This window comes from Fulvia fulva, chromosome 12, assembly GCF_020509005.1.
Source record: "Fulvia fulva chromosome 12, complete sequence".
NCBI lineage: Eukaryota > Fungi > Ascomycota > Dothideomycetes > Mycosphaerellales > Mycosphaerellaceae > Fulvia > Fulvia fulva.
The window spans coordinates 2,478,493-2,501,077 of record NC_063023.1 but is presented as its reverse complement, the minus strand read 5'-3'; the positions used below and the strand labels follow the sequence as shown (position 1 = coordinate 2,501,077).

At 54.0% G+C, this 22,585-nt stretch overlaps 12 protein-coding genes across 12 annotated transcripts; 6 read left to right on the top strand and 6 right to left on the bottom strand.

Moving 5' to 3' along the window:
* Positions 1-25: 25 nt before the first annotated feature.
* CLAFUR5_14036 (uncharacterized protein) lies at positions 26-1,009 on the bottom strand (the record flags this gene model as incomplete). Its single annotated transcript, XM_047913184.1, has 1 exon — positions 26-1,009. The coding sequence occupies one exon, from the start codon at positions 1,007-1,009 to the stop codon at positions 26-28; it is 984 nt and encodes a 327-aa protein (XP_047769097.1).
* A 1,464-nt stretch (positions 1,010-2,473) lies between these two features.
* CLAFUR5_14035 (uncharacterized protein) lies at positions 2,474-2,839 on the top strand (the record flags this gene model as incomplete). The annotated part of the gene is made up of 1 exon (XM_047913183.1): positions 2,474-2,839. The coding sequence occupies one exon, from the start codon at positions 2,474-2,476 to the stop codon at positions 2,837-2,839; it is 366 nt and encodes a 121-aa protein (XP_047769100.1).
* Positions 2,840-3,685: 846 nt separating this feature from the next.
* On the top strand, positions 3,686-5,218 carry CLAFUR5_14034 (Cytochrome b2, mitochondrial; the record flags this gene model as incomplete). The annotated part of the gene is made up of 2 exons (XM_047913182.1): positions 3,686-3,818; positions 3,873-5,218. The coding sequence occupies 2 exons, from the start codon at positions 3,686-3,688 to the stop codon at positions 5,216-5,218; spliced, it is 1,479 nt and encodes a 492-aa protein (XP_047769099.1).
* Positions 5,219-5,362: 144 nt separating this feature from the next.
* On the top strand, positions 5,363-5,948 carry CLAFUR5_14033 (uncharacterized protein; the record flags this gene model as incomplete). The annotated part of the gene is made up of 2 exons (XM_047913181.1): positions 5,363-5,386; positions 5,439-5,948. The coding sequence occupies 2 exons, from the start codon at positions 5,363-5,365 to the stop codon at positions 5,946-5,948; spliced, it is 534 nt and encodes a 177-aa protein (XP_047769094.1).
* A 257-nt stretch (positions 5,949-6,205) lies between these two features.
* Positions 6,206-6,761, top strand: CLAFUR5_14032 (uncharacterized protein; the record flags this gene model as incomplete). The annotated part of the gene is made up of 2 exons (XM_047913180.1): positions 6,206-6,223; positions 6,276-6,761. The coding sequence occupies 2 exons, from the start codon at positions 6,206-6,208 to the stop codon at positions 6,759-6,761; spliced, it is 504 nt and encodes a 167-aa protein (XP_047769093.1).
* Positions 6,762-6,921: 160 nt separating this feature from the next.
* Positions 6,922-8,441, bottom strand: CLAFUR5_14031 (Dothistromin biosynthesis peroxidase dotB; the record flags this gene model as incomplete). Its single annotated transcript, XM_047913179.1, has 3 exons — positions 6,922-7,775; positions 7,831-8,012; positions 8,062-8,441. 3 exons carry the CDS (start codon positions 8,439-8,441, stop codon positions 6,922-6,924), a joined length of 1,416 nt encoding a protein of 471 aa, XP_047769096.1.
* Positions 8,442-10,664: 2,223 nt separating this feature from the next.
* On the bottom strand, positions 10,665-11,186 carry CLAFUR5_14030 (uncharacterized protein; the record flags this gene model as incomplete). The annotated part of the gene is made up of 1 exon (XM_047913178.1): positions 10,665-11,186. The coding sequence occupies one exon, from the start codon at positions 11,184-11,186 to the stop codon at positions 10,665-10,667; it is 522 nt and encodes a 173-aa protein (XP_047769095.1).
* Positions 11,187-11,381: 195 nt separating this feature from the next.
* CLAFUR5_14029 (Oxalate--CoA ligase) lies at positions 11,382-12,962 on the bottom strand (the record flags this gene model as incomplete). Its single annotated transcript, XM_047913177.1, has 1 exon — positions 11,382-12,962. The coding sequence occupies one exon, from the start codon at positions 12,960-12,962 to the stop codon at positions 11,382-11,384; it is 1,581 nt and encodes a 526-aa protein (XP_047768721.1).
* A 1,721-nt stretch (positions 12,963-14,683) lies between these two features.
* On the bottom strand, positions 14,684-16,728 carry CLAFUR5_14028 (uncharacterized protein; the record flags this gene model as incomplete). Its single annotated transcript, XM_047913176.1, has 4 exons — positions 14,684-14,722; positions 15,033-15,583; positions 15,639-16,484; positions 16,530-16,728. The coding sequence occupies 4 exons, from the start codon at positions 16,726-16,728 to the stop codon at positions 14,684-14,686; spliced, it is 1,635 nt and encodes a 544-aa protein (XP_047768722.1).
* Positions 16,729-18,193: 1,465 nt separating this feature from the next.
* CLAFUR5_14027 (uncharacterized protein) lies at positions 18,194-18,697 on the top strand (the record flags this gene model as incomplete). Its single annotated transcript, XM_047913175.1, has 1 exon — positions 18,194-18,697. One exon carries the CDS (start codon positions 18,194-18,196, stop codon positions 18,695-18,697), a length of 504 nt encoding a protein of 167 aa, XP_047769092.1.
* A 260-nt stretch (positions 18,698-18,957) lies between these two features.
* CLAFUR5_14026 (AB hydrolase superfamily protein) lies at positions 18,958-20,019 on the top strand (the record flags this gene model as incomplete). The annotated part of the gene is made up of 1 exon (XM_047913174.1): positions 18,958-20,019. One exon carries the CDS (start codon positions 18,958-18,960, stop codon positions 20,017-20,019), a length of 1,062 nt encoding a protein of 353 aa, XP_047768619.1.
* Positions 20,020-20,180: 161 nt separating this feature from the next.
* On the bottom strand, positions 20,181-20,692 carry CLAFUR5_14025 (uncharacterized protein; the record flags this gene model as incomplete). The annotated part of the gene is made up of 2 exons (XM_047913173.1): positions 20,181-20,540; positions 20,594-20,692. 2 exons carry the CDS (start codon positions 20,690-20,692, stop codon positions 20,181-20,183), a joined length of 459 nt encoding a protein of 152 aa, XP_047769090.1.
* Positions 20,693-22,585: the final 1,893 nt, after the last annotated feature.

Sequence of the window (22,585 nt, the reverse complement as noted above, 5' to 3'; positions counted from 1 at the left end):
AATCCTTGCACAGAGGTGCCTGCCCTTAGGGCAAGTCTAATACCGCAGTCAAACAACCATGGAAGTCGTAAAGGGTGGGATTCATTCCGCTTGTAGGACTCGTAGCTGGTACATTACGCAGATCATCGTGCCAGAGGGCAAGAGCAGAAGCAAGTCCAGGAGCAGTGAGTCCATAGTTCGGCTGTGGTCGGTGCTTCAAAGGTAGCGTGTCCAGCCTTGGGTCATTAAGTAATGCAAAGATCCGGTCCAGTACATTCGAAGATATGCACTTGCTGTACTCTAGCATAACTTCGCTCAGAATTGTTGCAGGGTGTACATTGTCGTCTGCAGGACCTGGTTCAGGTTTCGGCAAGAAGCGCTGCAGTGCTGCTCTCAGAACTTCCTGGTCAGCTACCTGCATACTACCATGCAGGGATTGGAGCTGCTCATGCTTAATGAAACAATCACCGTACATGATTTCCAAGGATTGCGCTCGTAGAGCTTCGACTCTGGTCCAAGCTCGATGCCAGTACGGATGCCTGGCAATGTCACGTAATACGGCGGCTGTATCGTGGCCTGGGCACTTGGACCGGCCAGTGTTCTGCTCCGCTTCGCCTGTAGCTAATTCACGCAACATAGAGTCCTGTGGTCTGAGCCAGGCCAAGACCTTGTCAGCTGAAGCATAGATGGACCCCATCTGCGCAACCTGGCTATTCTTCTCTGCAATGTTCTGATGATTCATGCATAGCTGATCGACCCAGAGCCAGCAATCGCCCTCACCACGGGCATAAACAGCAGCCAAGGCAGCGTACAGATTCGCCGTGATCATGAAAGATCTGCCGGCCAACGTGACCGACTTCCTGTTCGTGTGGTCGCCATGTACGTACGACAATGCTTTATACTGCACAGCCTCTTCCCAGTACCCGAAGCGATGTTCCAGAGCCAGGTAGAGATTGCTTGGTGTGCTGTATGGCAGAAACCGCACGAGTCGAATGGTGCCTGCTTCCAGCCTCGACCATTGGAACAGCATTTTGCTCAGTCGAGGACTTGTGCGACCAGATGCTGTGCTATCGGGAGTGCAGCGAGAGGGTCGCAGACGTGCTTCGATAACTCGACCACCAAGATCAAAAATACCGAGAATGGTTGCAGCGCGCCGGAGTCATGGAGCCTGGAGGCGATGATTTCAATGATGAACGATTTCGTGACACATATCCAGATGAGCAGGACTGGTGGGAAGATCATTGAGATAAGGCTCCCTGACAGCCAGGACTTTGAGACTCCGTCTTGACAACAGACCTGGAGGACAGTGTTCGGAATGACGCCGGTACTCGGTTGATGATGTTATAATGCGACCCCAGAGTTTCGACCATACCTGTCAGGGGACCCGGCAGTTCATGGGATAAAAGCTAGCGAAGTTGCGAAGAAGGAACCTGGAGATCGGTGGAGAGAAGTGGGGCGAAATCATGGTCTGTGCTGTGCCAGATTGACGTGCACGGTGCAATGAAATACAGTCACGATGGGCACGATGCAATCATTTTGATATTGAGCCTTGTCACAGGCTCGTCAATTGATGAACAGGTAGCCCTGCTCCAACTCGAGCGATCTGTACATTCGATGAGTGGTAATGTTCATTATTGCATGTCCAGATCAAACGAAGGCCAGGTGGGCACAATCGAGGAACTCATGCACTGTGCACCCTTCCTGGCTACGTTTGTGCACTCATGCTCCATACATATCGCCAATATCCAAGTTGAGCGCTTTCTCCATCAAGTGTGAGCATCTGCAGACCCTCCATGACTGCATTGGCCGAAAGCGCCCTTATACCCGCAGTAACAGCCCTCCAGACTCTCCCATTGTGCTGCAAGAGTGACATGCCCGGTCCATATGCCGCGGTGAGTCGTCTTGAGGCAGTGGCCTGTCGAGAGAAAAGCCAGTGAAATGGTAGATCCAAGCAGCCTTTGAGTACTGCCCTCTATCGTCTCCGCCGTCCTGAGACGCGTGTTCCTCGATACAATGTTGAAAGCTGCAAAGATCTGGTCAAAGCGTCAGTACGACAAGTCTGTGATCTGTATGCTGCTGCATGATCACGCAACATATGAAGATGTGATGACCCTATTGTGCTAAGCTAAGTAAGCTCACACCCGTTGGAAGCTTCTGCTTGCTTGTCCCGGCAAAGTCGGCGCGCAAGCATAGCAACCAACAATCCGACTGTACATATACTGTGCGATCACCATCAGCATTGCGCAGACGTGGTTCACCAAGAGCTGGTGTCTCTTAGTTTGATGCTTGCTGACAACCTCAACTGCCCCTCAAAGGGCACCGAAGGCGCATGACAGCCGGCTGCTCTTCTCACGCTCTCCCATGTCCACCCTGCCACCACATTGCGGCCATCGTTGAACTGTTTGAACGCGAGCACCTTGCTCGCTCGCAGGGATACAGGAGACTTCCTAGAAGCGTGCGGCCCGGTCAAGACTCTTCTCTGGCATCCAGCTCAATGGCAGACAACACTTCGACCTCGACCACATCACCCCGGACAGCGACATATATCTTGCTGGCATGCGCCATAGCCAGTCAAATCTTCGAGTACGTCCAGGACTCATCACTTCCGGAACGATTCAGCAGCATCTACTTGTTTGCAGCATGTTGCTACTGCGTCCACGCCAGTCCCGAACCGACATATAATCCCAATTTCGAGGTGTTTGTCATCTTATGCATGGGAGTTTCCAGTCAAATTATGTGCCTCCGGTCAGGCAGTTCTTGGTTAACGCACATCAACCACTTACTGGCAACTCTGGCATTGTACATTGGTGCTGCGAAACCTTTCCGTCGAAGAGCTGCTACGACGAGAGAGCTGCGCTAGACCAATCGCTCTGCAGGCTAGGAGCATGTGCTGTGCTTGGGCTCCTGGCTTGCCTCAACTCCAGGGTAACGGAGTCGACTTCCTGCTGCACGAAGGTAACAGTCCTTGTAAAGGTCTTGTTTACCCACTTGACTGACTGCTCCAACAGCAGGCTCAAGGCTTCGGATTCGAAACGACGGGAGAGCAAACGAACGGAGTCTCGTCCAACCCACGGACGGCGTCCTTTGCTGGTCCTCTTCGATCTTTGTTCGAATGCTACCCGGAAACGTCATGTCGTGCTCTTTCCGCGGCAGTGCACCTTGAGCGGTCGGCATACTATGAGACCAACGTGGTCATCACGTATTGACTTTCGCATGCTTGTTGTACAAGGCGGCACTCGGTTATGTTCTCTCTAGACTCTTTGGCTGGACAGCGACACAGCGTGCGTTTCCGGCTTTCACCTCTGTCCAGCTCCTGAGGGTATGCTGATAGCGATTTGAATCATCGTATTCGTGTGCATTATCGTAATCGTTCGACGTGAGGAAGTGTGGTAAAGACGAGTACGACTGTGACGCCTGATCTGCAGTCTGCTGCCGAGTCCCGACTGATGTTGACAAGACCATGTCCGATCTTCGCACTCACGGCGGAAGCAGCTTCCGCACCTCGGTGCAATGCCTTCCGATGTTGATTACCGCACCTCTTGCATTGTCCAAATGCCGACCTGCCCACGCTGCCTATATCTTCAAGGCGAGCGGCAACGCGGCCATGCAGTCTGCTATCGATAGTATCACTGTGAGCTATCCCACTGTCTCGTAGGTCTTACTTTCCTGTCTCCTCTCTACGCGACTCTTGCCGCAGTAAGCCACGATGAGTGACCAAAGACTCCTCTCAGTCGAGGAGATTTCCAAACATAACACACCAGAAGATTGTTGGATCGTAGTGGAAGGCAATGTGTGGGACATGACAGACTTTGCTCCCGAGCATCCGGGTGCACCAGAAAGTAAGCCTTGCATTGCCTACCCATTGCCCCTAACATATGTTAAGCACATTACAGTCATCTGGAAGCATGCCGGCCGCGATGCAACGACGTCCTACCTCTCAATCCATACGCCCTCCCTCCTACCTACGAACCTCGATACCTCCAAGTTGATAGGCCAAGTCGACAAGCGAACCATTACCGAAGAATGGCAGAAGCCTCCGCCGAGCATCACACCTGAGCTGCAATTGAACGAGAAGCCATCCCTATCGGCAGTGATCAACGCCGACGACTTTGAGAAGATTGCCGAGAAGACCACAAACAAGAAGACTTGGGCTTTCTATTCCTCAGCAGACACGAACTGCTTGACACGGGACAGAAACAGAGACTACTTTGGCAGAATATGGTTCAGACCAAGGCTCCTTCGAGACGTGAAGAATGTGGACACATCAACGACTATCCTGGGGCATGATGCTGGGGCACCGATCTTTGTGGCTCCGGCAGCGATGGTCAAGCTGATCCATCCAGAAGGCGAGAAGGCCATCTCTCGCGGCTGCGTGAAAGAGCGGATACCACAAGGCATATCGACCAACGCCTCGTTCCCAGTCGAGGAGATCGTACAGTCCATGCCTCGCGGAGGCCACGCGTTCTTCTTCCAGCTCTACGTCAACAAAGACCGCAGCAAGAGCGAAGCTCTTCTCCGGCACGTCCGAAGTCTCGGAATCGACGCGATCCTCGTGACCGTCGACGCACCCATGCCAGGAAAGCGAGAAGCCGATGAAAGAGTCAAGATGGACGAGAATCTGAGCACACCGATGTCCGGCCAGAAGGGCAGCAACGATCGCAGAGGTGGTGGGATCGGAAGATTGATGGGTGGATACATCGCTCCCGACTTCACGTGGGATGAGTTCGCGTGGTTGAGGAAGCACTGGGATGGCAAGATTGTGGCGAAGGGCGTGCAGAGCTGGCAAGATGCGAAGATGTGTGCAGACCATAAACTCGATGGCGTTCTCTTGTCGAATCATGGCGGGAGAAATCTCGACACGAGTCCGCCTGCGATCATGACTCTGTTGGAATGCCAGGCGAACTGTCCGGAGGTCTTTGCTCAGCTGGAAGTGCTTGTCGACAGTGGCATTCGCCGAGGGTCAGATGTATTGAAGTGCTTGTGTCTTGGTGCGACCGCTGTCGGGCTGGGGAGACCATTCCTGTTCGCTGCCAACTATGGTGAAGAAGGAGTTGAGCACTTGATTGACATCATCAAGACTGAGCTGGCGACTGCGATGGCGTTGGTGGGCATCACGGATCTATCGCAATGTCATTCCGGCTTGGTGAGCACGCTTGATCTGGACCATCTCGTCAGCAGAGGAGAGGCGCACCCGTATGCCACTGGGAGGAGGATGCAGGCGATGAAGAGTCGGCTGTGATTGGTGAATGTGGTGGAGCCAAGCAAGAAGGTTGGTGCATGTGCCCGTGCTGGATGAATTCAGATCCGGCATTTCGTTTCCGGCATCGACCTTCGTCCTCACCCAACATCCATACAACACTCTCGATTACGGACGGCGGCAATCATGGCAGAACTTATTGCCTCACAGGTATGCATTGTTTGGACATGGTGCATCTAGTTGCGACTGACCAGAGCTGCAGTCTCGCAGTCTACTCGACCTGCCGCCAGAAATATGGTCGCACATCGGTAGATTCGCAGTTGATGAAGCTCCGACTCTCAGCACATGGGTTCTGCGAGACATACAAGACTGTCGCACCATACGAGCGAGGAGTGCAGTGATCAAGTCAACAGAACAGCCTCCCATCACCCGCACTTGTCGCGCCTTGCGTGATGAGCTCCTTCCATTCTACTACAGATCCAAGATCAACATCCAGCTCGAGGCACTTGGCATCCCTTGGGTCGTTCTTCGCCCGACTCCGGACTATCGCCTCCTGGTTGCTTGGCTGTGGGCGATAGGCAAGGACAATCGACGGAACGTCCGAGGCGTGTGTCGCAGGTTCATCACCCGAGGGCCTTATGCATCCACGCATATGGAGGTTCTGAAGGAGAGACTACTCGAGGCCATGGGCGAGCAATGGCAGATTGAGGCTGAGCTGGTGGAGGTGAAGGTGGAGCACAGTACCGTTCAGTACATGGTCAAGTTTCTTTGAGGTGGCTGGACGAGTCGAGTCGTGGGGGTTTCTGCTCGAGTACGCAGCTTCTCGCTTATGATAGCTGCTCAAGTGTCCATGTGCACACGACATCCTTGCAGACGGTGCGGCTGCTTCCGCATGAATACTCTCTCTCTCTCTCATCTTCAGTGCAAGCTCACCACCACACCACTTCACCAGCAACGCAAAACATCAACACCAACATTTGCATCCTCGTGCTACCTTGGCGCGTGGTAGTGCAGGCATCAAGCCCAGCGATGGCTACTTCCAACACTGTGAGGCGCGCTCGTGAAGGCTTTGCAGGTGATATTCGCTAACCTCATGCAGTCGCGTGGACTACTCGACCTCCCAGCGGAGATATGGTCGCACGTCGGAAAGCTCGCCATTGACGCTTCACCAGTCATCGACAACGAAGCGGTGGAGCACTGTACAGTCTCTCATCAGCAGACGAGACACAGCGCTCGTCAAGGCCTTCGCGTCTATCAGCCACCGATCACCAAAGTCTCCCGCGCGCTACGCGAGGAGTTGCTGCCATACTACTATCAAACGAAGATCTGCATCTGGTGGGACATGTGCAGCATCCTGAACAAGCGGCATCTATTGGGCTGGCTCAAAGCCATCGGCGAAGACAATCGGCGCAACCTGGGTGGCTTCTACTTCAGCCTCTCGATACACTCGACCACAAGCCATGATTGGCCGATAAGACGACTCAGACAGACTTTGCGCGCAGGGTGCGGAGCTGATGTTGTACTACGCGGGACTCAAAGTACAGTGGACGGACACAGAAAGTTCAGAGTCGAGTTTCTGTCATGAGGAGAAGAGTGCTAGAAACATCAAACAGTCGTGGCATTCAGTCTGTCAATGGCGCAATTATGTATTGACCGAGGTACACATTCGGGCTCGGTGCTCAGAAGTAGTTACGAGATCCATCATCAATCTTCCTGCCCTTTCACCTGCCGTCCACGCCCCTTATCTAAGCCTTGTAGTTCGTCGCTGGTCCATTTGGCTGGTACTTGTATCCAGGGAACTGGTCAAAAACACCAACATCCAAGCTTCCGAGCTGAGGGCAGCTGAGACCACCAGTGAGTGGCGCAAGAGCCTTGTTCAGCGCACTCGTGATCGGGCCCAAGGCATTGAGGGGCTTGTTCAAGAAGTCCGGGATGACGTTCTGCAACAGCTGGAAGCTGAAGCAAGCAAAGTTGTTATCGTTGAACAGCGTCTCGGCGCTGAAGACGCCCCCGGACAAGTTGGCAACGTTGAGACCAGTGAATGAGTTGACGGTACCGGTGTTGCCGCCGAACTTGAGGGTGTTTGGGTATGCGAGGTATCCGATGGCGACATCACCAATGACGTCAGAAGCATCGTATGGGGCGTAAGATGGGCGGCGGTACCAGGCCTCAGGGATGCGCTCTTGACCTTTCTGCCATACGAAGTTCCCTGGTTCCCCGGTGACACCGAAGAACGACTTGAAATTGTAGCCATCGAGGTAACCGCCTGGTACCTCCTTGCTATGGTTGCTCATGAGGTTGATGACGAAGTTGTACGCAGCTGGCACGACGACGACGGTGGAGAAAGCGCCGGTGAAGTAGTATGGGTTGTTTGCAATCGACTCATCTTGCGCCTCCTCGAACTTGGCGCGGAACTTGTCGATGGTGTAACGGTCGGAGCCATCGTCTACGGCGATGTTGTAGACCTGCTCGAAGCGGGTGATGTTGAGGGAGTGGGCGTCGCCGTTGTTGATGTAGGCGTCGCCGCGACCGATGGAAGAGTCGCCTTCGTAGATGTTGTGGGAGTAGCTGAGGCCTTGGCCCGTGCCGAGTAGGTCTCCTGTGACGATGTGTCAGTCATCTATTCCCATCACTTCTAAAGAATGTTTACGAACCTGTGAGCAGATCTGTAGGGAGTGGGCCTCCGATCGACCAGACGCCTTGAACCAAGTTGCCAGTGGTGGCAATGGCGTAGGCGGCCAGAACTGCAGATATCACCGGACCGAGGTTGTAGGCTGCACCGAGTCCTGATACGGTCTCTTCAATGGAGGCTATGCCATCGCGTGGAAGATAGCCACTATGAAGAGTCAGTACATGTAACGAGAGGAAGCCGAACAGTTACATACTGGTTCGCAGCCGCGTTGAGTCCGGGGCATGGGCCTCGAATATCACCGGTGCCTGGTGCCTTCCACACGTTCTCGCCGCTTACGGACACAAGCTGATCTGCGAGGCGTGTGAGTAGTGGTCTTGTCGTGTTGTGGTGGCTCAACATACCCTTCTCATCGAAGGTCGGGCATACTCTGGTACCGCAGTTGCTCTCTCCTTTGGAGATGCCAAGGTAGTCTTGACGGGTCATGAGACTACGCTTCTCTGGGCTGTGTTGGATGTCGCGAAGCACATTGCCAATATCAGTGGTGGCAAGGGCTGCACTCATAGCCTCTGGGTTGTTGAGGAATGGAAATGCTGATGCGCCGAGCGCACTGCTGAGGAGGAGAGTAGTCTTCATTATGGTAGATGGTATGAGGTTGAGTCGAAGGTGATGATCGAATGTGGTCCTGGACTGCTCCGGCGTGGTATATATATCTCCTTGCGCGGAGTACCAACGCTCAGGTCTACCATTACTTTGTCCAGAAAGGTAAGCGTAGATGGCATCTTCAAGATCAAATCACACAGAAATGTACTCTGTAAGGGAAGATCGACAGCGTCCATCGAATGAGAACGCTGTCATTACAGACACGAGCCTGCCACAGATGTTTCCAGCAAGCCTTGTCGCTGAGAAGGGTCCACACGGTGGTAGTGCATATGCGATTTCCAGTGGCGATCATAGAGTAGTATGAACGCGTTCGTTCGCACAAGAGCACTTCAGGCAAAAGATCGTCGGTGAAAATGTGTGTGGCGTCCAGATGCTATGGTCGGAGTCCACTTCGTGGGATGTTTGGAGCGATTGCGTTGTCTTCGTTGCAATGATGGAATCGCTGCATCGCCGTCTTGGCCGTGTTTACCGCCAGATTATGGATTTGGGCTGAGGTGTAGCAGGCGTCAATGTGCTCTGCAGCGTTGAACAACGTAGGCCAACTTGGTAGGTGAATGCTGAACAGCACGATATTTTCCCGCTGACATTTCACCACAACTCCACCAACATCGACGACACCATGGTTCGTATTGTCTCTTCAATATTCCTTTGCGGTTCTCAAACCTCTCGCCGCAATGCTTGCCTTGCCAGGAAAGGGACCATATTGTTGTGATGCTGTTGCCGTAAACTTCGCACTAGCCGCCAAGCTCATGCCTAAGCTTGAAATAGAGTTCACTCACCCTATGTCGTGCTCAAGATGTCGTGCTCGAGGCTATATATGAGTCCATGCTGCACGTTCAGACGCTCGTCCACTCAACACTGGTACAACGCTCTCCGACTCCACACCTGGTCAGATACTGTAACCCCATTGCGCCAATGGTGTCAACGATGTTTCTCAGCATTGCTACAACACACGACGTGCAGACCTGCTAACAACTTCTGGGCGATCCTTCGCCGGAGCTGGTATGGTAGTTTCTGTTTCCAGACTGCTGGTAGGATCAGATCGTCATGCTGGATCTCCGTAATGCTGGACGCAGGCGACGAGCCGGTTTCCTGGCGGAGTGATCGGCGGTGTAGTCTGACAGCGCAGCGCCCTGCATGCCTTGCACAATCTCGAAAAGTCTGGTAAACATCTTCGAATGACCGGTTGAGCTTCCTGACGCAGTGTTCTCACTAATTTGCAAGAGGGGATGAGACCGAGGCATTCGGGGCTGTCGAGAGAGCATTGCGTGCTGTTGAGACCTTGGCTAGGATGAATAAATACCGTCAGGCCATCAGATGAACTCTATGCCGATAGTGACGACGAAGCGAGAGAAGCTGCCCTGAGAGAACCAAAGCACCCATAACGCCTTAACAGGACCCAGGCTATTGGAGCATCATCATTGAGACAACGGGATCCGCATTGATCGAGCGATGGGGGAGACCTTTTGCAGGACACGCCCAAACCCTCCCGTGCTCGTCCACTCTGGAGGCCAAGGGCTGCCGTGCGCGTATCGCGGTTCCGAATGTCCATTTTAGATCAGCCTGACTGATGATAGCAGTGGCTCCACGGGTCTCAGTTTCCTGCGTCAACCTGCCTTCTGCTGCGGTAGGTCATGCCAGCTATGTCGTGCTCGAGATCGGAATGTGCATAGGCGTAAAGCGATCGCATTCAGTCAGCGGCTGTCACGACGCGATGAGCCGTACTTGGGAGCGTAGTCTGCAGTTCAGCGCTCAGCTGGACACCTAGAGCGACGTGCCTTCACGTCACCGTGCGCTCAAGAATCTGAGATCCCATCGTTCAGGATGCCTCCTCGATGACTCTCCTCGTTGGTGTCAATGGAATGTATCGATGCGCGACCCAGATCCTACGCTGCGAACTCAGATCAGGTCGGGAAGTCCGTTCATCTTCTCTCTGTCGACGCACACCTGCGCGAGCGACGGGCGCTCGTGAAGTCCTGATAATGCTCCGTTATCTCAATCTCGTACACGGTCTACTTCGGCCCATCTCCTCTTCCAAGAGGAACCGATGTGCTATGATATTCGCGGTCAATACCGCCGGCTCCAAAGTTCCGGTCTCCTGAAGAGATGCAGCGAGTCTCTGCTCGATATCCTCGTCATTCTCAATGCTGACCCCTCTGACCCCATCCGACACCCCTCCCCCCGCAAAACCACCCCCTACCCCCCAGGCCTCACCACCATAACATCCACATCCACCCCACCACCCGCAGAGCGCGCATTCCAGGCCACCATAGCAACCTGCTCAGCCCTCTCCACCACATCACCTTGATTAACACACACCTCATCCACCCAGATGGGGATATCCGTCAAAAGGTCCGGCTCGCTCAGGCGCAGGAGCAGGGTGTATAGACTCGGGCTTACAGCTCTGCGGATGCCGTTTATGAAAATCGATGGTTTTTGCGTCGAGGGTGGTGCGATCTTGTGGGACGGATGGCGGCGGAAAAGGCTTAAGATGCGGCTGAGGAGTGAGGACGAGGTGCCTGCTTCTTTGATTGAGAAGATGAGGTCTGGCGGAGGATTGTCGCATGTGTGGTAGAGTGCATTGTACAGTGGTCGGCGTTTGAGATCGACTGCTTCCAGGATGCACTCGATTGTCCCGTCGCGGTCAGGCAGGATGTTCAGCAGCCGTATGTGGTTTCGCGGCCGAGGGTAATACAAGCCGATGATGATCGTGGCCATTGTGTCGTGTTGTTCGATGATGATTAGATGCTTCGAAAGCCAGGCGAGAAGTGGTTGAGCTGACAAGCTGTCTGCAACCTCGACAGACAGTGTAACTCGTTTCCAGGATAGCGTGTTGCACAAGCAGCCGAAGCCGCAGCTTCCTCGAACATTCCATACAGATCATATGTTACATGTTACATGTTACACGATCATCTACAACTTCGCCTTCGTCGCCGCACCCTCCTGCTTCAACATCTCCTCAGCCACCATCCTCCTCTGAATCTTCCCCGTCGCAGTCTTGGGCATAATCTTCGTGAAGAAGACCCTCTTCGGCACCTTGAACTTGGCAACCTTCTCACGCATATACGCCTTCAATTCCTCTTCCGTGACCTTCTGTCCATCCTTCGGCACGACTGCTACAGCGACTTCCTGCCCTAACATCTCATCCGGTATGGCGAAGGAGACTGCTTCTCCTACTGCCGGGTGCTGGGCGAGGACGTTGTCGAGTTCGATGGGACTGATCTTCTCGCCTCCCTTGTTGATGAGCTCCTTGATTCGACCTGTGATTATGATGTATCCGTCTTCATCCTTCTTGCCTTGGTCACCGGTTCTGAAGAAGCCGCCAGATGTGAACGCTTCGGCGTTGGCTTTGTCGTTATTGATGTATCCCTTCGTGACATTCTCGCCGCGAATACTGATCTCCCCCTCTTTCCCTTGCGCGACTTCATTGCCCTCGTGATCTAGAATCTTGACCTCTACACCTTGGCCCAGACCTACACTTCCTGGCTTTCTCTTAGCTGGCGGGAATGGGTTTGAGGTCATTTGATGTGCGGCTTCGGTCATGGCATATGCTTCGAGGACGGGTGCTTTGAAGGCTGCTTCCAGATCGTGGAAGACTTTCGGCGAGAGAGGACTACTGCAGCTACGGATGAAGCGTATGTGAGGCAGTGGCTTGGGCCAGTGCTGTGGGTTCTTGAGGAGGATCTGATGGATTGTGGGGACGGCGGTGTACCAGTTGGCCTTGTGCTTGACGAATTGAGGCCAGAATGTCGATGCTGAGAAGGCGCCTGGCACAATTACGCTGCCGCCAGATGCCAGAGGTGCGAGGAAAGCTGCGAGAAGGCCGTGGACGTGGAAGAGGGGCATGACAAGCATTGTGCGGTCTTTGGAGGTGAGGTTGTAGGTATTTCTGATGTTGAGCATCGTCCTCGTGAGGTTGCGATGGGACAGCGGCACTGCCTTTGGCCTGCCAGTCGTGCCGGATGTATGGAGAACCAATGCTGTATCGTCTGGTTGTGCGCGTGCCACCGGCTTGTTCCCTTGGCCAGACAGCTTGCCCGTGTCTTTGATGTCAAGGACCACCTCATTCGTCCTCGGGTCGAGGTAGCATTCTGCCACGGCGGCATGGTATCGTTTCGCCGCTGTTACTGCCGGGCCATCTGCTTGCCCTGGTGGGGCCAACACCAGTGCGGACGAGAGATCATCGATGTAGAACTCGAACTCGCTCTGCGTGTAGGCCGGGTTCAATGGTGCTGCAAGACCTCGCTGCCATGACGCTGCAAGGAAGGCGACGATGAAGGGGTAGCTGTTTGGGAGGGCGATCGAGACGGCCGATCCTGCGGTGATTCCAAGCTTGGCGAGCTTCTGCTGGAAGGAAAGCACGTCGGCACCGAGTTGCTGGTAGGAGATCTCGAGCGCGGGCGATCCAGGAACGACAACGGCAGTCGTGGACGAGGTCGAAGAGAAGGCGTTGGAGAGGGTCGCCGTGCTGCCGCCTTCGAGGAGTGCCGGCATGACGAAGGAGATGAGGAGGAGCGAAGGAAAGACGTGACAGACCTACCAGCCATGTCGCCATATCAATGCATTGTAATTTGTGTCAATGCTGCATGACCAGGTTCGGGATGGGGGATGCCTCGGAGTGGGCACCTCCGCGGGAAAAGCAACCATCTCGACATCACCTCCCGTCCTCATTACGTCTCGTCTCGACGCGGACTTCACGACTCTTCATCACGCTTCCCCGCGTGCTATATCGCAATGCCATCCTCATTGTGACTGGTTGCTCTGCAGCGCTGGTCTTCTCCCGCTCACGTGATCCGGCTCGACCCCAGCTCTCGGAAGAGCATGAATCAGCAGAAACGGCTTCGAACTGGTGTCAGCTCTTCGTAAATGGCAAATCCAGGAAATCTCCTACAGTCGAGCCTCGTGATCAAGTCTTAGCCTAGCTGGTTCTCACGTTTGATTGCCTGTGGCGTTTTCGTTGGGTTCTACATCGGCAACTGGTCAGAACCACGAGGGCGGGTTTCGTAGTCATAAGCCAATGCATTTCCCATCGCCTCACCTCATGACGTGCAGCTGACCGATAGTGGGGGGGGGCTATCGTAACGCTCAGGGCTCCAAAGCGTACAGCCACCATCAACACAAAAGATTGAACAGTCACTATGCCTCGTCAGCCCCTGATTGTCTTGAAGCACCAGGTCCCGGGTTGGAACAGGAAGGCATGAGGCAACTCTTCCTTTATTCTGGGAATACTCAAAGGGGACGATAACAATCAATCCGAGTCTGATGAGAAACACGGCTAGTGTTCTCGTTGCTGGGACAGCGTGCAGGTTCGTCGCTGTGTCTGTGAAGGCCATATCAAACAACGTGGGCACAAAGGCTTTCTCCGTTTGTGTTTGACACAAGAGCACAACGGACCCCTTGCGCTGTTCGCCGAGCAGTTCACTTTTCCAAATAAGCAACAACAGTCATGTCCTCTGTCACTGAAGACGTTATCGAAAGACTGAGCAGCAGGATCGTGCCTCGATTCTGCAGTCAGGTGCTTCCAGGGAGCTGGGCTCTACTAACGTGCTTCTCCCTCTACACGCTCTCCTTGCAATCGACTATATGCAATGTCTTATACTAGGCTGCTGGCAGCCATGGTGAGTGGTCTTCGAGAACACGGGATGATAATTTGCATTCACCGACCGACTTGGTCACGTCACTTGTGGGCGCCTCGAGGCCCGTGCTCTTCCAGCCGACGCGCTAACTTCGTGCTCGCTAGCCAGATATCAATCCTCCCAAGCTGCTCGCATTTCCGCCAAAAAGGAAGTCCAGAACGAGGAAATGGTCGTGCTCCGCTCGGACTGGGACGATGGCCGTACATTGGGTACCTTCCACTTCCACTCCCGCTCGCTACCAGCCCTCAAGACAATGCACATCGTCCCTCGTACCCCATCACCTGAGGCATTGAAGCGTCGCGTTATCGAGTCGCAGGAGGGGAGTGATACTGCTCCAATGGCACTGCATCTGTGCTAACACTCTCCTCACAGGTCAAGAAGAAGATCGAGAAGGAACAGCGCGAGCAGCGTGGGCGTCAGCAGAAGCGTCAAGGGTCTCCAGAGGTCATTGAGCTGGACTGAGGAGGGGCGTTGGAAGGCGAGGCTAGCACGAAGGCAGTGGAGCTGTATCAACGGATGGCCGATGATCAGTGATGTCTGTAGTATCTGAATGCTCTAGGCAGAAAGACATCAACCTGTCTAGTTTCCACGAAACCCATCGATGTCTTCGCTGAAAATCTGCCAAATGTGCCCTCGAGCCTGCCGCGGAAACCTTTGCTCTAATCGCGAAAGCCTCATACCTCCTCCTCGCATGCAGCAGACCCGCCCCACCAAGCGCAACCGTCCCCAAAGCCTCATCATCTACCGAAGAATCCCCCACCCAACCCGGCGTATCATCAAAAACAGCAATCCTATCAGCATCATGCGCCACACGAAACGGCACAGACTCCGCAATCGCAGCCCCAATCCGCATCATCGCAAACGCATCCAGCTGATCCGTCCATCGAGGCGTCCGCCATACCTAGACCGACAGCAGGATCAAAGCCACAAGGTCCGCGGCTAGCAGTAAGGAGATCGTAACGATACCCGCAGTCGATATAACCGGCACCAACGTATCCGCGCCTTCATCATAGTACACATCCAACGTCGCATCAACAGTCGGGGACGTCATCCACGCCTCGTTCGCCAGAAACGCCGCCGCATTGAAAGCATTACTGATGCGCCCGGCCTTTGCTCCGTCGTCCTCATCGTAGTAGAAAGCATGGATATACGGAGCCAGCTGTTCCTGCAGCGAGGCCATTCCCCGTAGACCGTTGTGTACGCAGACTCCCAGGCCAGTGTTCTCCAGGTCTTTATTGTAGGTGGTGCGCATGAGACCTTGTAGTGGGACCTGGCCAATGCAGGTGCCATAGTTGGGAGCGTCGAATGCCACGTCGCGGATGCAGGAGTCGGGTTTCTTCACGCGGTCGGAGATGAATGAGCCTTCGCCGAAGAGCGCGATGGCGATGGTAAGGAGAGGGCCGCGGTTCTCTACGTCTTCTAGTGCGAGGCTGGAGTTGCTTGTGATGATGGTGCCGTTTGCAGGGACTTGGCGTTTAGCTTTGAATGCGTTAGCATGTCAACGTTTCAGACCGACGTAGTCGATAAGACATACCAATATCGCGAGAGTCGAGACGTGAATCTGGCTCTTCGGCCGGCACGATGTCACCCTGCGCAACGCAGGCTGGACCGCACAGAGGACCAGGGTCGTGGTCGAGCAGTGGTCCGGGGATACCGCCGTTCATGTAGTTTGGCAGTTCGAAGAATCCAGCACTGGTGTTCATGGTGATCTGGAAGAATCCAGTCGCTTGATACGCAACCTGAAGGTAATCCACGGAGATGTTCAGGTACAGCGTCTCTGGGAAGTCCTGTCGGTCTCGAACAGGTTTCCACGGAGAGAATGTCTGGTCTGCAGGCATGCAAGCCACGATACTCCAGTGATAGAGATCCGTTCGATCGCCGTAGCTCATGTAGAACGCTCCGGGCAGAGTGTCGCAATTCGAGGGGAACTCATCTTCACTGATTCTCTCATTGGTGACTGTGGAGTTGATCCTTGGTAAGAACTGCTCGATGAGCCCAGTGTTGTATGCGGAAGGAAGTTGGGCGAAGAAAGGGTCTGGCAAGGAAGACATATTCCCCAAGGTGATGCCGCCAGCCTCGCAAGCCTCTGGTCGATCGCTGTCGTACTCGTTGCCGTACTGGCTGCCAAAGGACGTTGCGTTTCTGTTCACAGCTGACTTACAGCTTACACACTCCCCCGTCCAGAGGCGACTTTGCGGATCGGTGTTGTATGCTGAAGTAATTGCTGACCGTGCGAGTACAGGGACGAGGTTACTATCTCCGAAGCCTAAGGGAGTCAGATCAGTCAAGTCAGTCAGTCGGTAGACTTGTCCAGGATGCGTCGGCGTCTTGATGGTCTTCGAGGTCAGGAAGACTGATTGCAAAGGCGTGATCACACCACCTAACTTTGTCAGCGCGATTGGCTTGGCTTATTTGCCAGACCTACCTAGGAAGATGAGGCTTATAGCCAACATCAGAAATGAAGAACCGTATCTTCGGAAGCTGCCAGTTACCAGTTGCCAATACAGCTCCGGCACAGCCCAACGCTTATCGGCGAGCACCATTGTCTGACGCAAAGTCATGCCACGGCTCTGCCTCCGTTGCATGAATCCTACTGCGGCCTTTGAGCATACGGCAGAGCTCATCGGTATGGCCAGCACAGCGACTATGCCTTGAATGACCCGTGCTGCTTGATACCAGTCTTCGTTCTTGACATAGAGCGAGTGGGTTTTCCTCGAGTCGCGCCAGTTGCCTTCAGTCCGTGTTCCGTATCTTGCATCTAGAGCAACGTCTATCAGCCGTAAGGCTTATCCAAGAGTATCTGCAACATCAACCGTAGTGCGCCGTGGTGATGGGTCGATGCGATATGATGCACATAACCACCCGTGCGAAGATTGCTAGACTTGCATACGCAGCCACCAGCTTGAGTATGTACGAAGAGCGGCTCACATGTGCTGAGGGTTTCTTTGCGCCTTTGACGTGTGCCTTCGAATCATCATGTTGAGCCAGCACTTCGGCAGCGGAGTCGGCTTCAATAGTATGTTCGTCAACGCTTGATGTTGATCGTACTTCATGCGTAATCTCCGACACTTTTGTATGCGAGCTCTTGGTGGCGTCGACTGCCATGAGCGGTATCGAGTCCATGAGTTGAGGCAGACAAGAAACACATCAAGACGCGATGCAGGACTCCGAGTGTTACTCAGTCACATCCCAGCTGCTACTGAAGGTGGCTGAGAGGTCTGTATAGCCCCACGATGCACAGCCAAGGAATCCTTCGATGCCAAATTGGGGCAGAATAGATTGACTCAGTCCCGACACGCAGACACTACTACATGCGCTTCCAAGCATCTCCATCATCTGCTCTGAGGCCAATTCCTGCACAGAACGAGGTCCGAATAGCTGCAAAGACGAAGACGGCCCCCAAGTGAATTAATTCTTCACTCCGAAGCACATCCAGACCGAGCCGACTTTGCTGCTTCCATGACCACAGCATGCTGGCAAGGCTGACCATGTTGTAGCATAAGATGCTAGCTTGTTGTGCTTTCCATGTAGAGATCTGATTCGTGGTCCTAAGAAGAAAGAAGTCTGTGAAAGCGCACATCAGGCGGGCACCTGCCGATTGTTGTAGAAGAAAGGATAGCGGAGGAACATTTGGCGCGTGCGAGGTTGGGGCAAGTAATACGAGGACGCTCTCTGGCTTTGAGAGTGTCGTCCAAGCACCTAGTAGCCAGAGGGCAGGATCAATAGTGGTGAACCAGATGCGATAGATCGGTGGGATGTTGCTTCGTGAGGGAGACATGGCTGAGACTCCTTGTGCGGGGTATGCCTTCCGGAAAGCCCGTGGGTAGTAATGTTATCCGATAGAGATCGCTGGGCCAAGGGAGTATGTTTGATGTGATGAGTATCAGTAGCGCGAGTGTTAGTAGTAGGAACACATGCGTCGAGCAACGCGAAAGACGAAACGTGGAGCCACTGTGGCTGTCAAAGGCCATTGGTGTCTTCCACAGTCTTGCCGGACCACGGGCTCGCTGTTGATCTACACGCGAAGTGACGACTTGATATTGACACCGCGAAGAATGCATCTCAACGACATCATTGCAACCCGCCATCATGCAGCTGCCAAGCGAGATATGGGCCAACATCATCCATATGTGTGCAGACCAGAAAGATCTATGGCTTAACCTCCGCCATGTCAACCAGCAATTGCACGCCGGTGTGGAAAAGCACTTTGCCGACAACATCATCAAGGACATGGTCATCAGCTTACCCATCAGGTTGCCGTCGTATGACGCCCGCAGTCAAGCGGGAGGGAAAGCCATTTTCCGCTTTTACAAGGAACGTCTGGACGGTCACACAGAGCACGACGCTCACAGCGTGTTCTTCAAGCTGAGTGAGACGGAGCCAGAACGCCACCTCGACCCCTTCTTGGGTAGGTGGCGTGGCATGACAGACGGTGGCCGCATCCGCGAGAGCGTCAAGTTTGATGTCAAGCTGCCCGAGAGACACTCCAGTGCCAGGCTCGAGGACTGCTGTGCCGTGACCAAAGACATCGATGAAGGCCAGGCGTTGCTCAAGTTTGACTGGCAGCCGACGCTGACTGACTTCTACCGCTGAGTCACGACAGCAATATCAACGGAGCATGGTTCTTTCTCCTTCGGTCAGACTCAGAAGCTCCGTTCACGGCCTCGGACAGCTGGAGCTGGAGCTCTCCACCTTCCCAAGCTATGTCTCAAGTCGAAGCTTCCACCACGACCATCTCTTGTACATCCCAGGAAGTTTGGTCCAACACACTCTGTTTCGACACTACCCATTGACTTGGCTGTCATCAGATCCGAGAATCTGTATCGTACGGTCTTCCGCATCATCACTGCAACATGGCAATGACAGAAGCCGATCGAAAGCGCATGGGCAAACCTCATGCGGAGCTGATTGCAGCACTTCAAAAGGCACCTTTCCCAGATCTCTCAAACGGCAACCCGGACGCTTCAGTCCAGGACATTCGCCACAATCGCGCATCTCATCTAGCCAAACTGCGACACCTGTACCCTATCCCAGGGCCCATATCGGATGAAGTACACGAGTCGGAGTATCAGATACCCGTTAGAGATGGCTCTACTATTCGGGTCCGCGTTTATGTTCCGACCAAGTCGACCTTGCCCATCGATCAGAGACCATTGATCATAATGTTTCACGAAGGAGGCTGGCGCATGGGAGACCTGACGGACGAGGACTTGAACTGCCGCATGTTCTCTCGGGACCTTGGTGCTGTATGCGTCAATGTGGAATACCGACTTGCTCCAGAATACAGATTCCCACACGGCGTGAACGATGCGTATGACTCTGTCAAATGGTGCGCAGCGGAGGCATCGCCATCTTCGAACATCCTGCCTTGCGATCCCGCGAAGGGCTTCCTGGTGGGCGGAGCGTCGGCAGGAGGCAACTTCGCTGCCATCATGTGTCAGATTGCGAGGGATGAAAGTCTTAGTCCTCCTTTAACTGGACAATACCTTTGCGTACCGGCTCTCTGCAGCCAGAGCGTGGCACCGGAGGGATGGAAGGCGCATATGCGCAGTCGTGACGAGTCTGCAGATGACCCGGTCTTGCAACTCAGACCAAATCGAGACCAGGAAAGGTTGGAAGTGCTGAGAGTTGAGGCGGACAACCCGTTGTACAGTCCGTTGCTCCATAAAGATCTCACCAGGCTTCCTCCGGCCTTCTTTCAGCTCGGAGGGCTCGATCCGCTCAGGGATGAGGCTTTGGTGTATGCCGAGATACTGAAGGAAAACAACACACCCACCAGTGTCCAAGTTTACGATGGGTTCGGGCACATGTTCTGGACTAATTGGCCGACAATGGAGAGAAGCAAGCAATTTGTACAGGACACACTTGAGGGAGTGAAGTGGCTTCTGTCGGGTCCAGTCACCAGCACAACATGAAACGAGAAATGATCTGGAAATGTCGAGTTACAATACAATCGTTACTACCCTGCCATACCAACACCTTCGCTGCTAAAACTGCTTGAGATATCGAACGTCCTCATGGTCATAATACACCCCATCTCATTCCGCCATCGTTAACACCAGCACCCAGCCGTCCCTTAGACGACCGTCTTCCTGACCCTTCTATCATCCCCGCGTCTCCTCATGATGAACGAGATACCAATGTTGATTAGGTATGCGAACACCCCAATAATCGCCACCGCAAACGTCGCAACAAACAATCTGCAAGTGGTACTCGCATTATCCGGGCACCCAACCCGCCCAGCCCTGTTCAGAACCGCGACGGCCATCATCACAGCCATGAAGACAGTGTCAAAGACGATTGCCATAAGTGCGAAGAATGAAACTCCAGCGAGGCAGCAAGTCAGGAGCATTGCGACGAAACTGTAGACTGCGGAAGCGGCAGATATGCCGATGATGCCGAAGTCTCGAGTCGAGCCGCGGAAGGAGACGACGAACTAGGTACTGGTCAGTGTGGGCCATTGACAGGAAGGTAATGGATTTGACTCACCCAGATGGTGGCGCCGAGGATGAGCATACTGCAGCAGAATGCCACGAAGTAGAGGAAGGTTGAGGTAAGGCGCAGAATGCCGCCTTTGAAGAAGCCCATGGCGGTCGATCACTTGCTGGCTGATTTGGGGAATGAAGTGAAGTCGCTACAAGGCAGCGATCGCGGTTGGCAAGATAACTCAAAAGGAGTATGGATTCCTTCGAGTGCTGCAGGGACGCAATTGACAGAGCGATTCTCAGAGAGAAACAACGAGCAAGAAATACGAGGCACACCTCCAAATTATATCGTCCCCCTCCCACAGCCCTTTGACGCAAACCTGCAATCGCCCATGTTCTAACACCCTCCAGATCCGGGCTCTTAGCAACACTTGCTACGTCTACCAACGCAGCGCGTGGCAGGCCAAGCGTCCGCGCGCCAGACTACGAAAGGGCATGTTTCACCCAAAATTACGACCCTTGACCCGCGCGGCGATCGAGTCAGCTCTCCGCGGGAATCGTTCAGATCATTTTTCAGCCTGTTGTAGATGCGTGCACAATGCGTGGTGACGAGAGCGAAAGCCAATGGCAGGGCCAAGACGTTGCAGGTGGTATACGCGTATGATGGTGGCTTTAAGCTTCATGACGTCGCGGATTCCTCGGCGGATTCACTTGCGGCACGTGGCTCAGCACAGAGCAGAACAGGGATGTGTGTACGTCTGTGTTTCAGTGGACGGCTTTACGAGTTTGTGGGTCTTGTTGTTGTTATCTTGACTTCATTCATTGGCAATCTGTTCTGATGGCATATGAGACTTCTCACAGCTAACGAACTGATCTACTCAACAGCTTCGACACCTCCGTCGCCCTCTTCGAACATCGAAAGACTGCCCTGCTAGCATGCTGGCGCCTGGCTGTATCGCTGCAGGCCAACGAAGCACTGCCTACACTCCACTCAGCCCATAGTACCCTCCAGGCGGTCTCTGCCATGTCTGTCGTACTGCCGCCATAATCGTCGATGGCAGGGCAGAAGTGGTATCAGGACTACCGGCGCTGTAGAAATTGCACACACTGGTGGTGGTACTGTAAGTCGCAGCAACACAGTCTACGCCATACGCATCGCAGGCGTCGATGCACACTCGGAACGTGGTATCCATCACCGTGCTCAAGCTTGGTCCAGTCCTGCCTTGTCCACGTCGCAGGCTAAAGTCTGCGCCGTCCGAGGTCGAGTAGATGACATTGTTGAATGCAGGACATAGTACCGCTGATCTAGCACGAGTTGCGGCAACTGGGGACGTGAGACGAACGAGAGAATTGACCTCGAATGCTTCCACGACTGCAGCAGACGTAGACCCTTTGATCCAGCAAGAGCGTTGGGAAGTTCCGATCCAGCCGGGAACAAAGAACAAAGAGACACAGTCAGATCCCCATGCTGCGCAGATGCTTGCGCACGTGACGAAGTCAGCACTGCCGATAGAGCCCACGCCTGCGCCGCTACGATTGTTGTTGCACTCCTTCCGGAAGGTCGATTCATCAGCGGCGGTCCGGGTTGTCTTGTCGCCCGCCGGACATGGTATGATTGCAGCTGGTGAAGGAGTCGCCGATGGTGCACAGGTACTACTGGTTTCGGCGGCGCGGTGTAGATAGCAGTGCGTCGTCTCCTGGCGAAATGAGCCACATGGGTACGGTTGTTGCTGCTCCAAGCGAGTTCTTCAACATGCGAAGCTTGCCACTTCCGACATTGTAGCCAGCGACGCCGCCATTGACTGCATCTCTGGCTAGTATAGACTGAGCAGGCTGGGAGGAACCCGCCTCGCATCGAATAAGTCGATCCATGAGAGGTTGGAGCTGAAGTCGATCCGCAAAGCCAGTGAGGAGTAGCAAGAGTGATGTCCGTGTCTTGCAATTACATGTATGGTCTTTAACCGAGCCAAGTCTTGGTCGTGAGCCAATACCGAAGTCATTATGATCAACCTGTCACAGGTGGAGTTCCTGCCTGTGCCTCGATTCGGAAACCGCG